At 50.2% G+C, this 17917-nt stretch overlaps 1 protein-coding gene across 1 annotated transcript in view; it reads right to left on the reverse strand.

Moving 5' to 3' along the window:
* The window catches only part of SLC24A4 (solute carrier family 24 member 4), a 169389-nt gene that overhangs the window by 20077 nt on the left and 131395 nt on the right, over positions 1–17917 (reverse strand). Inside the window, exon 11 of the mRNA XM_024736313.1 lies at positions 16257–16449. Coding sequence (XP_024592081.1) covers positions 16257–16449 — 193 coding nt within the window. The remainder of the gene's footprint in view (positions 1–16256; positions 16450–17917) is intronic.

Consider the following 17917-nt stretch of genomic DNA (forward strand, 5'->3'; position numbering starts at 1 on the left):
GGGTTTTGAATCCGGTTTGGACATCTGCCCTGATCTGGTCCCACCCGGCTTGCAAGCCTCACGGCCCACCACTGTTTCCTAAGAAACAGTGTTCCATCAGACCTGCTCTATGGCTGTGTTTTCCAACTGTTAGATGAGACCCATTAGCGGACTGTGAAATCAGTTAAGTGGGTGGCAACTAGCATTTCCTTAAAAAGGAAAAAAAAAGTATTAGAGTTACAGCAAACGAGTTAGATACTATTCTGAAGACTTCTGTTTCCTTTTTATAGATATCTGTGTGCGTGTGTAAGATATTTATTACTGTGTGTCATGGTCCAAGTGTGGAAAACTTCCACAGTGATCGTGCTGGGCCCCACCCCACCCACACCTTCTACCTGTCTTCAGCGTCTCCATTGTTTAATGAGGCACCGTAAGACACCAGACACCGAAATACTTATTGTGGTTTCCACGAGCAAATACAAGGCAGGGTGAGCAGGGCTAGGACTGGCTGGTTTGAACAGTTTCAGTGGGCTCTGGGGGACAGGGGTTGTCTCCAGTCGTCCGGTACTGACCCTGCAGTGATTAGGGCAAAGGACTAGTACCTCCTGGAGTGCGAGAGCCAGACAGAGGCCAGCGATTCAGAGTACTGAGCTCCGGACGGGGTAGTCTGCATATGAAAAGTGTACTTCTGGTGGGTAGTTTGCTATCTCTAAGAATTGGCTAGCCCGAGCAATGCTGGGTTGGGCAGGGCATTCGTTGCTCTTATCTGCCTAGCATCCACGCCCCGCTCCTGGTAACAGCATGCTAATGTTCCTTTAGGGAACCAACCCTCCATTCCACATCAGCCATGTGGTTTGGAGGGCTGACTCTACTTCCTAGCTCTATGGGTGGGTGTGTTGAGTCCAGCTTGGCTAATCATGCATTCCATAAATACTCAATGTGTTCATTCTCAGTGCTAGGCACTATTCTAGGTACTGAGAATCCACCAGCGGACAAATCAACAACCCTTGCCATTGAGTGGCTTACATGGGTTTGGGGTTGGACGGATAACCCATTTAGAGACCCATGTGTGGATTTTGCTGGGAATCACTGTCTGTAATATCTATTATCCCTTCCACCTTACTAACAGAACACTATTTTGCTTTGGACAGTAGGTTCCTAGCTAAAAACCTTAATTTCCTAGGCTTCCTGGCAGGTAGGAGTGGCCATGGACAGTTCTGGACAATGAGATGTAAGGAGATGTCTACATGGTAGGGTTTCCAGGAAGGTGACTATCTTCCTGATAAGAAGAGACAGGCTTAGGGACACGTGTCTCCTGCCCTGTGTCCTTCCTCCTTGTTCCTGCCTGGAACATGAACATACAAGCCACAGGAGCCACTTGGCAACCTTGAAGACAAAAGTCACCTGCTAAGGATGGAAGAACAGAAATGGGACACCAATGGTATGACAGAGCTACGAGACTCCCTCATCTCAGGACTTCTTATGTGATAAAAATAAATCCTTTGAGGTGAAGCCTTTGTCACATGAATTTTCTGTTACATGCAGCCGAATGCAATCCTTAACTCAGCCAGAGGCGCCACTTGTGCACTGGTTAATCCGATGGGAGGTAAGCCTAGATGGCTGGTGGTCACCTTGGCAAGCTGCCAGAGGGTGAAGCCAATACAGGGAAAACCTTGCTGAGCGATGTCCCAGGGTCTTGTAACCATTTGAGCCCCATGTTGAGCTTTGCCTGAAGGTAGATTCTCTCAGTGAATCTGCCACTATGGGCCCTTTGGCTTAAACCAGCCTGAGTTGGATTTCTCTAACATTAAGAGTCTGGACTAATTAATGGGTGAAGTGATAAGAGTTTGGGGGGCTACAGGACAATGTCTATCCTGAGGGACACTCCTCTGACACCACCAGGAGCCCCTCCAGCCCCCCTTCCAACTGCCATCCCTTCAAGCAATGTCAGGGACATCTGAGAGATGCTCCCCGTGGACACCAACTGATGTGCAAATGTAAGCATGAAAGAAGGGCTGCTGGTGTTTCTTCCACTCTCAGATTTCTTTTCTGAAGTAGGAAATTACAATTTAATTATGTGAAAAAAAATCTTTAAAATGAACTCTAACAAAACAGATGGCTAATCATACTGGAGGGAAAAACATAAGAACAGATGCAGTTGCTAATGAAAAACTTCAAACAAAGTAATTTGGATAGTTAACTACCTAGAGTGGTTAACCTGCGGTACGTGGGAATGTGTGTGTCACCAAATGATGTAGATAGTCATGGACGCTGGAACCATGAGTGTTTACATGATCTAGAGAGCATAGGTCCAAGACTAGTGTTCTCGAGCTTGAGTATAACTCAGAATCCCCTGGAGCTAATGATTTGGCAGCTCTGGAACTGGGCTGGGGGTTGGGGGGGGCGGAGGGGGGTGGTCAAGAATTTGCATTTGTTAACAAGTTCCCAGATGCTGCCCACGCTGCTTGTCTCGCCCCTTTGAGAACCACCATTCTAGATTAACTCCATTTAAAAACGGAGACAGGGCTTCCCTGGTGGCGCAGTGGTTAACAATCCGTCTGCCAACGCAGGGGACACAGGTTCAAGCCCTGGTCCGGGAAGACCCCACATGCCGCGGAGCAACTAAGTCCGTGTGCCACAACGACTGAAGCCCGTGAACCACAACTACTGAAGCCCGCGTGCCTAGAGCCCGTGCTCTGCAACGAGAAGCCCCTGCAGTGAGGAGCCCGCACACCGCAATGAAGAGTAGCCCCCGCTCGCCGCAACTAGAGAAAGCCCGCGCACAGCAACGAAGACCCAACGCAGCCAAAAATAAATTTAAAAAAATAAATGAAAACTGAGATAATTAAGATGCTGATGCTGCGTGTCTCGCCCCTTTGAGAACCACCATTCTAGATTAACTCCACTTAAAAACTGAGGTAATTAAAATATCATAAAATTCACCCCTTTTAAAGTGTACGATTAGGTGGGTTTTGGTATATTAGAAAACTGTGTAACCATCACTACATAATTCCAGATGATTTTCAGGACCCTGAAAAGAAACCCCTCTCCCTTTTAGCAGTACTCCCCATTCCCCCTCCCCTCAACCTCTGCCAATCACTGTAGTTTGCCTATTCGGGACATTCTATATACGTGGAATCAACATGCGGCCTTTTGTGTCTGGCTTCTTTCACTTAGCATAATGTTTTCAAAGTTCATTAATGATGTAGCATGAAGGAGTATCTCATTCCCTTTTATGGCCAAATAATATTCCATTATACGAATATACTATATTTTGTTTAATCTGTTCGTCGCTTGGATATTTGGATTATTTCTACTTTTTAGCCACTATGAATAATGCTGCTATGAACATGCGTGGACAAGTTTTTGTGTGGACGTATGTTTTCATTTCTCTTGAGTATATAACCAGGAGTAGAATTGATGCCCCATATAGTAACTCTATGTTTAACTCTGAGGACCTGCTAGCCTGGTATCCAAGAGGCTTTACCATTTTACATTCCCACCAGCAGTATACGAGGGTTCCAATATATCCACATCCTTGCCAACACTTTAGGGTTGTCTTTTACTATAGCCATTCTAGTGAGTGATTAGTGGTATCTCACTGTGGTTTTGATTTGCATTCCCCTGATGACTCATAATAATGTTGAGCACCTTTCATGGACTTACTGGCTGCTTGTGAATCTTCTTTGGGGAATTGTTGACTCAGATGCCTTGCCCATTTATACTGCTGAGTTCTAAGAGTTCTGTATATATCCTAGATACTAGATCTTTATCAGAAATATAATTTACAAATGTTTTCTCCCATTCCAGGAGTTGTTTTTTCACTTTCTGAAAGTGTCCTAGAAGTCACAGAAGTTTTTAATTTTGATGAAGTGGTTTTTAAAAAAAATTTTTTTTTGGGTACTTATGCTTTCGATATATTTAAGAAACCATGGTCTAATCCAAGGTCACAAATATGTATTCCTATGTTTTCTTCTAAGAGTTTCATATATTGAGCTACTACATTTAAGTCTGTTTCATGTTAACGTTTGTATATGGTGTGAATTAGGGGTCCAACTTCTTTTTAAAAATGTGGCTATCTGATTTTCCTAGCACCATTTTTTTTTTTTTTTTTTGCGGTACGCAGGCGTCTCACTGTTGCGGCCTCTCCTGTTGCGGAGCACAGGCTCCGGACGTGCAGGCTCAGCGGCCATGGCTCACGGGCCCAGCCGCTCCGCGGCACGTGGGATTTTCCCGGACCGGGGCACAAACCCGTGTCCCCTGCATCGGCAGGCGGACTCTCAACCACTGCTCCACCAGGGAAGCCCACCATTTGTTGAAAAGACTATTTTTCCCCCATTGAATTGTCTTGGCACCCTTATGAAGAATTACTGACCTTAAATGTATGGGTGTATTTCTGGACTCTCAATTCTATTCCATTGATATATATTTCTATCTCATGCCAGTACCAGGCAGTCTTGATTATTATATCTTCGTAATAAGTTTGGAAATCAGGAAGTCCTTCAACTTTGTTCAAGATTGTTTTGGCTATTCTGGGTCCCCTGCATTTCCATATGAATTTTAGAATCAGCTTGTCAGTTTCTGCAAAGAAAAGCTAGCTTGGATTTTGATAAAGGTTGCATGGAATCTGTAGATCAACTTGAGGACTACTGCCATCTTTAAAATTTTAAGTCTTCCAACCCATGAACTCAGGATGCCTTTCCATTTATTTAATCTTCCTTAATTTCTTTCAATAATATTTTATAGTTTTCAGTGTACAGATCTTGTTCTACCTTTGTTAAATTTACCCCTAAGTATTTTGTTGTTTCTGATGGCATTGTAAATGAAATTTTAATTTCATCTTCAGATTGTTAATGTATAGAAATACAATTGAATTTTGTATACTGACCTTGTATTCTGCAAGTTTATTAACTCTTATAGGGTTGTGGGGTTTTTTGGGTGGATTTCTTAGGATTTTCTATATATAAGATCATGTCATCTGTGAGTACAGCTTTACTTCTTCCTTTCCAAATTGGATGCCTTTTATTTTTCCTTGCCTATTTACCCTGGACAGAACCTCTAGCGCAATGTTTAACAGAAGAGGCAAGAGTGACATCTCTGTCTTGTTCCTGATCTTAGGGGGGAAAGTCTTCGGTCTTTCACCATTAAGTATGACGTTAGCTTTGGGTTTTTTTGGAGATGCCCTTTATCAGATTGAGAAAACCTGCTTCTATTCCTAGTTTGTTGTTGTTTTTTTTTTTTTTTAAATCAAGAAAGGGTGTTGGATTTTGACAGATGCTTTTTTGTGTCTGTTGAGACAATCATGTGGTTTTCACCCTTTAGTCTAAAAATAATTGTTCTTCATGAGTTGAATCAGCTTTGCATTCCTGAGATAAATCTCACTTGCTTAACTGTTTATAAAGAAGAAAACCAAGATGCATGAAGGTTAATGAACTGCCCAAATCTCACAGAAAATTAGTGGCAGAGTCACAAAGAGACCCTGCTTTCCCAGCCAGTGGCCTCTAGTCTGGCCCTTGTGGGGAGGCAAGGGGATGCAGGTGAAGGTGGAGCATTGTCAAGGCTGGATTAATGAACAGACCCCTCATCATTATTCAACATTTGTCTTGTGCCTCACACATCTCGGAGGTGGTTTTCACAAATACTCTATTTTCCATATCAACACTCTATTTTTCATATCTCCCCATTTCACAGGTAAGTAAGCTAAGGTTTGGTGAAATTCAGTGACATAAACATCACAAAGTGGGAGGCAGTACTGGACTTGAATGCAGGTCTTTAGAGTTTAAATCCTGGGTCCTCTGTACTATACTGCTCGCCTGCCCTCTGAGTCCTGTGATTTCAAAGCCTGTGGAAGTCCTTTTACTGCCCACTGGCTGACAGAGGTGTCGACTGTCAGCATAGAGCTTTATACTTTTAGCTCATGGCTGTGATCGAAACAGAAAAATCCTCTTAAGAAGGGGAATCATTAAAGTTTTCTTATTCCTTAGGGGTTAATGAACTTTAGAATCAATAATTCTTAGTTACTTTTAATATACTTCTGTTTTATCCTTTAATTTAGACTTACCATTAAATTGATTGGTCTTTGAGGGGCACAGAAGCCCCAGGGTTAATGGTAGCTAGATTGCCAGCTTCAAATACCAGCTCTGGCATATTCTACCTGGGTGACCTTGGAAAAATATTTAGCCTCTGTGTATCTCAGTTTTCTAACCTGCAAAATGGGGATAACAACAGTTTCATTGTGCTCACTGTCTACCTCTCAGTGCTATTGTGAGACTGAAGTAAGCCAACATGGGAGATACATTTAGCACAACGCCTGGTGCAGAGTAAGCACCAAATTTTAGCTTTTGTTGATATTAATGGTTAATTAACTTCCACTTACTGAGTATCTACTACTCAAGCACTGGGTTGGGTGGTTTTATGAAGACTAAAACAGGTTCAGAGAAGTAAGCCATCTAGCCCAAGGTCACACAGCTAGGAAGTGGCAGACCCAGAAGTCCAAAACCAAAGCCTCTTAATTACACTGTCCTGAGTCCTGGAGGATGCCTTTTGACCCTGAAGGCATTAGAGGGGCAAGGAGGGGCCCCATGGGAAGCAGACAAGTCAGGACTGTAATCAAACCGAGCTGCCAAGCTGAGGTTGGGGAGGAAGAAGACTGAAAGGGAGGATGTGAGAGGAAACAGGCTTCAGCAAGGCAGGCCCTGCTGAGGGCTGACATGGAGATGTGGGCAGTCAGGGCTGAGTGCACAGGGACCAAAGGCCCGGTAATAGACGCCCTGGCAGCTAAGTGCAGGGACCTGGAGAGCTTGCGGGGGCTGAGAGAGCCCTTCCCCAGGGACGCGCCCTTGGCCCAGTCTCCCCCTCACACCGCACACTCAGGTAACACGGTTCAGCCTCCAGAACCCTGTTCGTGCTTCCCCAAGAAGCATCCTCCCACACAGGAGAGAGGGACAGATCAGACAAACAGACCAGGACCTCCCAGTCAACAGAGAAGCCGGGCCCAGAGTTCCCTCGGTTGGTGCAGCTCCCAGGGACCCTTACCCCAGCTCCGCGTACGTGTCCACAGCCCCTATCTTGTCCAGCTCTGGGACTGGATGTAAGTGCGTCCCAGAGCTGGGGTCGGTGCATCGACTCCCCGATTCTAACGATGATCCCAAGCTATGGCCAGCTTTGCACTCCACCTCAGGAATCCCAAGGCTTGGGGCCAAAGAGAGCTGTTCTGTCCTGTCACTCTCAACTGTGTGGCAGCAGGTGGACCCTCAACCTCTCTGAGCCTCCTTTTGTCCTTGTCTGTGAGGTGATAACTGCCCCGCCTCACCCACTCCAAGGATTTGTGGGGAGACTAAAAAAAGGCAAAAAGCACAGAGCTCATTGTCCCGCCTCTGAAGGCCGCACCTTGAATCTGGAGGCCCCGGGGAGGGTGAAACAGAGGCTGCTGGTCCCACGAACACCAACGAAGTGAAGAACGCTTGCTGGTCCTTGCGCTGGCAGGCACGCTCGCTTTAAACATCCAGCAAACATTCAGGGCCGGGCTGTGGGCTCCCGGTGCTTACAAACCACGCAGACCCAGCAGCTGGCCACCCCCTGCACTCCAGAGCAGGTGCTCCAGCTTGGGGGCCCTCCTGACCAAAGTCGACACTGGGACCAGGCTGAGGACGGCACTTCGGGGGTCAGGCAGGCCTGCGGTACCAGCCCTGCCCGTGGCCCCTACTCACCTGTGTGCAGCTTCCTGAGCCCCCGTTTCCTCCCCCGCGAAACGGGGACCACATGAGCCACCCAGCAGGGCTGTGTGCAGAATCTAAGCACCAAATATAAGGTGTGAAGCACAGTGCGGGGCTGGGGCTCCATGAAGGATGTGTCTGCCAAGCTACAGGTCGGGGCCCTGTCCCCTCTTCTGTTTCACTAGGAGCTTGGAAGCCACACGAGTCCCTCGCTAGAGCTGCTCTGGAGTAAGTCATCAGCTAAGATCGGCTATACTGCTTCTCTCCACGCTTCGCTGCAGCTCCCACGGGGGTGGACACGCTGAGTGGGTCCTCAGCATTCCCCAGGCCAACTTCCTCCTACTGCATCTGCAGAGGCGTTTCCCAGACTCCCTTGCAGCTGAAGTTCTGGACTCAAATTGGGTCCCTTTGAAAAGCAGAGTTGAGGTGGGGCCGGGCTGCCTTTCTGCTGTGCACCACTGTTAAGCAGGGCTCTGGGGATGTTAGTCCTGCTGCAGTAGCACGTCCGTGCCCAGGTGCTAGCTGAGTGGGAATCAGAGATGGTCCCTCAGGCTGGACCAGCAGCCCCGTGTCCACTGCGCGGTGCTGGGGCGCTGGAGATCAGCTGTGGTCCCCGGGTCACAGTTCTGACGGTGAGTTCTTGAACATTTTGGTGCATCCCAGCTCCCCACCTCCCCAATCCTGGCGTGGTTCAGTGGGAGTCACTGCTGGTGCCCAGCCAGGAGCGTCCTTCCCACCACTGCATAAGGGACCTATGTCTATCAATTTCTCCTGCATCTGAGATGGGTTCCGTCCATCATGTCCTGATGAAGCTGGAGGCACTTGTCATAGACACCTACAAGGGGTGCAGGCACGTGGGCTCAGCCCTTCTTCCCTCTAACCCACCCTCCCGGGGGCCACCAAAGTCGTGTTGGCGAGCACGGCTTCTGACCAGGGGTGGACCCCTGACCTCTGGAACTGTAGCATTTTCTCTCTCTCTTGGGACTCTGGAATTCAGATGCAACACCAGTGAACCAAGTTAGGGAAGAAGGACCTGGCAGGAGTCAGTCTGGGGCCAGTGTGAGGCCACCATCTGCCGTCTGCACTGACAGTGAATTTGAGAAAAGCTGGTCTGCAGCCAAAGAGACAGGCAGGTGTGGAGAAATGAAGACAAGAGCCGCAACACTCACGGAGGTCCCGAGTCCGGCCCCTGGGGGAGTCCAGCTGCTTCCCTGCTCGTGGGATCCATAACACACCCCTGTATCCTTATGGGGGGAAAAAAAAAACACGTCTCCTTCTATCTCAAAGGGAGCTTGTGTGACCTCAGGACCCCAGCACATGCCTGGTGCATGGTGGGTCCTGGGCCCCTTCACTTCCCAGCTTGCACTGCACTGGCCTGGCTCATCACAGAGCAGATTCTAGGGCAGGTGGTCCAGATGCCTAGCTCTGTCTGGTCAAGACCACCCCTTGGGCAAGCCCCTTCCCCTCAGTTTCCTGCTTTGGAATATAAGAAGGTCTAAAATTCCCCAAATCCCTTTTAACTCTAGTATTCAGAGACCATTTGTTGTTAACCACAGAGATTTCAGAGGAAAATCACTTTCATTCAGATTAAAAAATAGAAACAGACCCCCCCCTTTCCCTACTATGCTTTAGTAGCTGTTTGTATAAACCACTCATCACCAGAAAGGGAAAATAATACAAATGTCCATCCACTGATGAATGGAGAAATGTGGTACATCCATACAATGGAATATTATTCAGCCATAAAAAGGAATGAAGGACCGACACGTGCCACAACGCGGATGAACCTTGAAAACATCACGCTAAGAAGGCAGACACAAAAGGCCACTTATTGGATGATTCCTTTTATATAAAATGTCCAGAATAGATAAATACAAAGAGACAAAGGAGAGTAGTAGCATTTGCCAGGAGATGGGGGAAGGATGGAGAATAACTGCTAATAGGTAGGGGGCTCCTTTTGGATGCTAAAGAAAACTGATCGGGGTAATGATGGCTACACAACTTCGTGAGTAGACTAAAAACCACTCAACTGTATACTTCAAAGGTATGAACATAAGGGTAAATAAATTACACTCCAATAAAGTTGTTATATTAAAAAATAACAGTGCTCAGCCAGTGTCTGTTCTAATTAGGTGTGAACTGACACCTCAGCGCTCCACAGTGACTGACAAGGGCACTTCTTTGAAATCCTGACCTTGACTTACGGGACAATCTACCGAATGTGTGATTTCTCTGGTGGCCCCTGCGACCGAGGCAAAAACAAGATCATTTCCACCATAAAGTGCCGTGTGTCTCTGGGGGCCTGGAGCAGACGGGAACCGTGTGTGGAATTTCACATGTACATGAGCCCACGGCACCAGCAGCTTTTCCACTGTGTTCCCAGATGTGCCGAGCGGCTAAGAGGAAAGAATAGGGCCCAGAGTTTTCCAGAGCTCCGTTTCTGCAGTATCCCTTACTGGGCTCAGAGAGACTAAGCAGACCTCTCTCTTCCCCGTCAGCACAGCTCTGTCAGTGCTATGGAGAAGATGGGGCTGGGGTGGGGAGAAGAAGCCCTAGAAGCTTCCCGAAACCTTCAAATGGCTTGCACCGAGTTTTATGCTGCTAAAGGAAGAAAAGGTTTAGCTGTGCCATCCGAGGCCTGAAGAACGCATGCCAGGTCCCAAAGGCCCATAATTCAACTCAGTTCAACATGGTTTGCTCAACACAGACTCAAGTTCTTTGGCACCTGTGCAGAAGCTAGAAGACACCCCAGGCGGAGGCAAGCATTTTCTCACGGGCTCCAAAGGAAGGAGTTGAAAGAATCCCCTGGTTGGGCTACAGTGCTGTCCCTTCAGCACATCTGGGGTCAGAATGTCAGTGTGCAAATCCTGGCTCTGCCCTTTCCTCCTGTGTGATCTTGGGCAACTAAACCTCTCTGAGCCTCAGTTTCTTCACTTGGGAAATGGGGATAATAACAGTACCCACCTTCCAGGGTTGTCCGGAGGACTCAGTGAGTTTATCTGCGTGAAGCACCCTGCCTGGCTCACCGCAAGTGCTCAATAATAAGCTTTACTGCCTGTTACCGTTCAAGAGCCTCCCAGGGCCTGGGCTTCCGCTCCCAAGTAGACTGGCTCGGGATGGCGTCCCTAGCTCAAGGGGCACAGGGTGGAAGGGTGGTTCCCCACATGACAGTTGTCTGACTTGGGGAGTCCCACAGCCTCTCCGAGCCTCAGTTTCCCTCTCTGTAAAATGGGGATAATGATAATGCCTCCCTCACAAAGCAGCTGCGAGGACTGAAGTGTAAGTGTACAGTACAAAGAGGCAGTGGTTAGTCAGGGCTGCCCAGTTTGGAAACCTGCTCTCCACTTAGTAGCTGGGTGACTGTGGGAAAGTCACTTAACCTCTCTGTGCTTCCCTTTCCTTCTCCATAAGATGGAGATGACCATCGCCCCCACCTCACGTGCTGTCGTGAGGATTAAATGAGGGAATACATGTAAGGCTCTTAGAGCAGGGCACGGCACACAGAAGCCCCATAAGAGCCCTGTAAGAATTCCCTATTTTTCACTCAATGCTGGACATACAGCAAGTCCCCAGTTAGATGTGGTCACTATAATAATGGTGGACACAAGCGCCAGCACCCCAGAACACAAGATTTGATTTCTTTACCCTTATGGGGGCAGGAGGAGTCCAGCTGGAGGGCAAGGGTGTGGCCCACAGGGCAGGAGGACGTCTCAGACTGTACGTCAGCCACAAACAGCCTGTACTAAGGGCTTTCCCCAGCCGGGCTGGGGCTCAGGGTCACCGGCCGGCCACTGCAGGGTAGTGCCTGGGCCGCAGCCCACAGTTTCCACAGGAGGAAGAGCTCCTTCTCCTTTTCCTCTCCCACAACCAACAGCTGGCCCAGGAGGCCCGATTACCAGCCTCTGTGGCTCAGAGTGGGAACAGCATGGCTGCGCCCGGTGTCGATATAAATCCAGCATCAGACCGGGTGGGCACCAGATGCAGGCTGGGGCTGGGTGCCCCTGGCTCTGGTTCACAAGCCCAGTGACGCCTCATGTGGGTGGGCAGAGCCCAGGGGGGCCGTGGCTGGCATTTCCACCTCACCTACCCTTCAGCTGTGTGGTGAGGGCACGAGATGCTACACAAAGCGTATCATGCAATTATCTGCTCAGATTTACCCTGCAAGCCTGGAAGGTCCCAGAGGGCAGGCTCCATGGTTGTCCTGTTCCCACCTGGATCCCCAAGGCCCACACAGTCTGGTACGCAAATATTTACCGACTAAAACAATCCTCTTGGGGCTTCCCTGGTGGCACAGTGGTTAAGAATCCACCTGCCAGTGAAGGGGACACAGGTTCGAACCCTGGTCCGGGAAGATCCCACATGGCGTGGAGCAACTAAGTCCGTGCACCACAACTACTGAGGCTGCATTCTAGAGCCCGCGAGCCACAACTACTGAGCCCACGTGCCACAACTACTGGAGTCCACGCGCCTAGAGCCTGTGCTCCGCAACAAGAGAAGCCACTGCAATGAGAAGCCCGCGCACTAAAATGAAGAGTAGCTCCTGCTCTCAGCAACTAGAGAAAACCTGCGTGCAGCAGCGAAGACCTAATGCAGCCAAAAATTAAATAAATGAATAAATAAATAAATCTATTTTTAAAAAATCCTCTTGTCTGAAAAGTGCCTGAAACTCAGGGCCCAGCACATAGGAGGCACCTAGCAGAGACGAATTCCCTCTCCCTGACCCTGGGGATGAGCACGGCACCAGGCCTCCAGGGATTCTGGCACCCGTGACCTTTCTAGAACATTGCTTATGGTCCAAGCAGGGGAGGGCATGCGAAGCTGGGTATAACAGAAATCACGAGACTAAAGCACACTGTGACCCAAATGAACATTTACTGAGCACCCATGTGTCACACAGTACACAGAGGCAGTGTCTAAAGATCTATCTTACTTACTTAGCTTATTTACAGAGACCCAAATGCCATCGGCCCATTTTGTGGATGAGGAACCGAGGTTTAGGAGGTGAAGCAGCTTGCCCGGGGCCAGGGCACTGGTGAGTGGCAGAACCGAGATTCGAACCTAGGACTTCTGGACTCCAGAGCCTGCCTCCCAGCCTGTCCCCGACCCTGCAGAAGAGCTGCACACCAGATGGCCTGGGGTCACTCCTTGACACCTGCAGCCACGCTGGCTCCTAGCCGACCAGAGGGACGGATTCTGCCCTCTTCCCAGTGCCCCACCCCCTTACCCCTTCCCTGGCCCCACGCTTCCTTCCTGGGGTCCAGTTTAGGAGAACACGAGCTCCATCCACCCCGAAAGACCCCCAGGGCCTCCCTACAGCCCCAGATGATTGTGACGTCACAACCGGAGATGAGCTGAAAAGATGAGGAGGGCGAGTGGGTGGACGGAGGGCTGGATACTCGGAATTTCTCACAGTGCTGTGTCCCATCCACTGGCTCTAAATTCCTGTAAGCCTCTGTCCACACCAGCCTCGATTTCCCTCGGCTGCCGTACACACCTAAACGGGCGGCAGCCACATGACTCTGTTCCCACCCCTGCCCCTCACATTGAGGGGGGAGGAGGAGGTGGAGAGGAAGTCACTTGTGGTTTCCCAGGGCAACACCTGGAACACTTCCGCAGGGACACAAAGGGAGCTTTCCGCAGGGACACAGGAAGCCCCGGCCTGTTCCTGAGGGCGAGGAGAGGCAAGCGCTGGGCAGAAGCTCACAGCACTTGGCTCTGCTGCGGGCCGGCCCAGGGGAACGTCCTGGAGCCCTTGGCTTGAAGAGGAATGTGGAACCAACTTCAACAGGAAGCCCCTGCCCACCAGGAAGGGCAGAGCTCCCTGGGGAAGGGCTCATGGGGGCAGGGACCTGGTCCTGGCCTTTGCAAGAGAGCAGCATTATAAGCACCGCCGCCCGCCCCGGGAGGTGACCTGCTCAGAGTCCCTGCAGGGAGCTAGACACGATTTCCCATAAGCCAATTCTCTAAGGAGCATCAGATCCTGGCAGCAGGACAAGGGGAGGAGGTAGTTGGCTCTGGGGCCACCCCACAAAGTCCTGCCAAACTCAAGTTTTCAAGGAAATGGAAAGATGAGTTGCCCTTACATGGGGCTGCCTCGCTTTATAGAATAGCAGCTACCAAAAAGAGCACGTCCCTTCCCTGGTTTCCCGCAGAGCCTTGGTCTATGAGCAGCATCAGGACCAGGATCCAGACGAACCGGCAGTACAGGGTGGTGGGGACGGTGGCCCCATGGGGCCGCACGTCTGTAAAATGGGGATTGCATCCGCCTCCTGGGGCTGGAGAACAGAACACCCCGAATAGTAGCCCCTTCTCAGTCCGACTCCCCAGCAAGGTAGGCTGTTTCCTGGACAACGGATGCATCTCCCTCTCTGTGGCCATACTCCAGGCCTCCCTGGCATCTGGTGTCCAGGTCCTGAGGAACTGAAACCCCACTGGAGATTACAGCCCCACGTGGACTTGGCTGGTGATGTGACGGCTCGAGGCTATGTGCAGTACCCAGGGGACTGTGTCCGGACCTCTCAGGACCACAGAAGTAAGAAACACTAGGTGGGGCAGGCCCGTCCTGGTCCATCAGCCCTGGAGCAGGCTCTCCTCTGGGTGGACACACCTCCCTCCCAGGATTCTACCCCACAGAAAGCTTCTTTTTCCTGCATATCTAAACGGATGATCTCATACAGGTTTCCGGGATCTGGAGAAGACCACCGCTCCCTCCCTCAGTGTCCCAGCCCCAGCCCCAGGGGCCAAGCTCCCACCCAAAGACAGTTCACCCTTAGCCCACCAGACTAGCTGGCTGAGCATGACCTTTGCTCCCACAGAGTGTTCCGGAAGGTGGGCCGACGTGCCAGGGATGTCTTAGAGGCAGGCCGAGATACAGATCCCTCAGCCCTCTGGTCAGCGGAGGGGGCCCTGGGGAGGACCCAACCCCTGGGCTGGGCCCCTCTGTGACCTCAGTGGGGGAAATACATTCCACTTTCTGGGTCTTCCCTTAATGTGAAAGAAGGCTGGGAGGTGCTGACCAGGAACAGCAATTCCTAACCTGGCCTAGGCCCCAGGAATCCCCTTGAGAAGGTTTGAAAATGCAGATTCCCAGGCCATTTTCCAGTCCTTGGACTATCTGGGTTTGGGAACCAGGCCCTGAATTTGGAGAAGAGCCCCCAGGTAGCTGTGTTCAGGATGTTCTGGAGACTCTAATCCAGAAACTCCGAGGAAGCCCTGTGACTGCAAATAGAACCTATATTTTCCAGATGAAGCATGGTGGCAGAGTATCCCAGTCCAGGAGGGCCCACACCATCTATTTGGGAAGCAGGAGTGTCCCCATAAAGATGGGGACGAGGGGCTGGGGCAGCCTCTCCCCTCTAGCCCCCCAAGCCATGTCCCAAATCAGGTGCGGTCTATAAGCCTGATGTTAAAAACATAGGATTCTTTTCAGAAAAACATCAAGTTCTGGACTTGAAAATCTGGAATTCTGCTGCCTCTCAGGATGGCAGGACACCAAGAAAAAACCTCTGAGATGAGGCCAAAGAGTTCTGGCCTTCATTTCCCATCGTGGACTGCAGAGGAGTTTGGTTAAAGATGAAGACAGACTGGGTGTGTCTGGGGATCCTCTCGCACACGAACTCCTGAGTTCATTCATTTGACGGATATCTACTAAGCACCTACTATGTGTCGGGCTTGGGCACTGGGGATACAGTGAATGAAACAGACAAAGATCTCAGCCAGCAGGGAGCTGATATTTTAGCTGGGGAGACACAAGGTAACCAAATAGATAAAATACTTAAATTAGAGTGGTCAGGGAAGGCCACACCAAGAAGGTGACGTTTCTGCAGAGACCTGAAGAAGGTGAGGAAAGGAGCCATATAGATAACCGGGGAAAGTGCATTCCAGCAAAGGGCAAGTGCAAAGGTCCTGGGGCAGGAGCACACCTGCTACATTCTGGGAAGGACAGTGAGGAGGCCAGTGTGGATGCAGCAGAGGTGAGGTCAGCACGGAGCTGGCAGTCAGATGACACTGGGCCCATCCAATGAGATGGGAGGACACTCAGGGCTGGGGGCAGAGTCACGCCTGTTCTGACTTATTTATAGGTAGGAGATGTCATCAAATAGATAAGGTGTAACTGTCTAAAGGTCATTTATGGCCTTAGAATATCCTGTCCCAGCAAATGTACAACGCATGGGCAAAACAGCCTGCCCATGCTGGAAGGGCTGGAGAGTCTGAGCGTGCCCATAAAAATAACATACATGGCTGTTTTTCTTACTGCATGGGAAAGCCTCGATGCCGTGGGCATTCGAGTGCAGTCACTAGGGGTTACTGGCACTTCCCAAGTCTCCATCTGGCCGGCCGTCTGGCACACAGGCTCCCCAACCCTGGGCAGTGCCTGTATCCCAGTGCAGCTCTAACCCACAGTTCAGCACTTAGGAGGTGTTCGCCGAGTGACTTAATGCCCACCCTTCCCACCAGCCTCCCCCGCCCTCATGGGTCCAACTCTCCATCCTGAAGACCCGGGGTTGGACCCTCGGAGCCCCCAGCAGTGTAGCCCGGGAGCGCCCCCCACCCCGAACTCACCGGGCATGGAGAAGGGGGACAGGAGAGCGGCCTCGACCAGCTCTGGCTCTGGGGGTGGCGGCGGCTGCTCTCGCTCCTGTTGCAGCTCTGCAGGGTTTTCCACAGGAACGTTCCCGTTCTCGAGGCTCTCGTGTCTCCCGTTCTGAAGTGGCTTGCTGCTCACACCGTTTGCCGAGTTGATCAGCCTCTGCCTCTGTGTGGACAGGAGGCAAGACAGACCCCCAGGCGTGTGACAAAGTGTCGCCCTGTTGCTTTGTTCCTCCCATGTAGCGGCCCTTAAGGGTTTCGAGAACGACGCCCCTGGAGATGGGTTTGCCTGAAAAATGGCCCAGGGACTTTGGAATCCAGCTAAGTGTGCTCATTTCCACTTGGACCAATACCAGCGAGGGTATCAGTCAGAGCCCTGGGCCTCCTCTTCTTAGCGCCAACCTGACAACCCATCCCATGTCACTGGATGACAGCGATCATTCTGCATCCGCCCCGTAGATGGTCATAAACCACCTGAAGACAGTCACACAGGAGAGACTTTGCATAGTTTAAAAAAATTTTTTTTCCACACAAAAAGTGCATTTATATTATGTGTCCAACAGCCCAATGATGGTTCACATCAAGATATAGAACATTTCCAGCCCCTCCAAAGACTCCTTGAGGGTCCCCTCTCTCCAGGGGTAACCAAGGTAACGCCATTCTGACTTTTATAAACATCACTTAGTTCTTCCTGAACTTGAGCTTCCTATAAATGGATTCAAAGAGTACATATTATTTTATGTCTGGCTTCTCTCACTCAACTGAATATCTGTGAGGTTCATCCATGTTGCTGCACACAGCAGTCACTTGATACTTTTCAGGGCTGTACAGTAGTCCACCCTGTGAATAACACACAACATATCTTTTGCTTGTTGATGGGCATTTAGGTTATTTCCCCTTTTTGGTTATCATGAAGAATGCCGTGAACATTTGTGTACACATCTTTTTGTGGACATATGCGCTCATTTCTCCTGGGTATTTATCTAGAAGTGGGGTTGCTAGGTCATAAGGTAGGTGCAAGTTGAACCATTTTACACTCACACCAGCAACGGATTACAATTTCAGTTGCTTCCCATCCTGGTCAACGTTTGATACTGTCAATCCTTTTCATTTTAGCCATTCTGGTGGATGGGCGGTGGTATCTAATGGTGGTTTTAATCTGCATTTCCCTAACAATGAATGATGTTCAGCAGCCTGATTGCATTAGTGGCCATTCGGAAGGCCTCTGCTGTCTAAGTCTTTTGCCACGTGAAATGGGTGTGCTCTGAACCGAACCGCCCCCTTCCCTCTGCCATCTCCTTGTAGCTACTGACCAAGTCTGCCTCCTTTCTACCCAAGCAGAAGCTGACTTTGCTCGCCAAGTCTGTGGGTTTCTACGAAACCAGAGGCCACATTTCAAGAAATCAACAGGTTTTCATGCTCCCAAGAATCTGTTTGCCTTTGCACAGCTCATCTTTGTCTGGCTCCCATTAAAAATATTTATGGGGCTTCCCTGTTGGCGCAGTGGTTGAGAGTCCGCCTGCCGATGCAGGGGACACGGGTTCGTGCCCCGGTCCGGGAAGATCCCACATGCCGCGGAGCAGCTGGGCCCGTGAGCCATGGCCGCTGAGCCTGCGCGTCCGGAGCCTTTGCTC

The sequence above is a fragment of the Neophocaena asiaeorientalis genome, unplaced genomic scaffold (assembly GCF_003031525.2).
Source record: "Neophocaena asiaeorientalis asiaeorientalis breed wild unplaced genomic scaffold, Neophocaena_asiaeorientalis_V1.1 scaffold152, whole genome shotgun sequence".
Classification (NCBI taxonomy): Eukaryota; Metazoa; Chordata; class Mammalia; order Artiodactyla; family Phocoenidae; genus Neophocaena; species Neophocaena asiaeorientalis.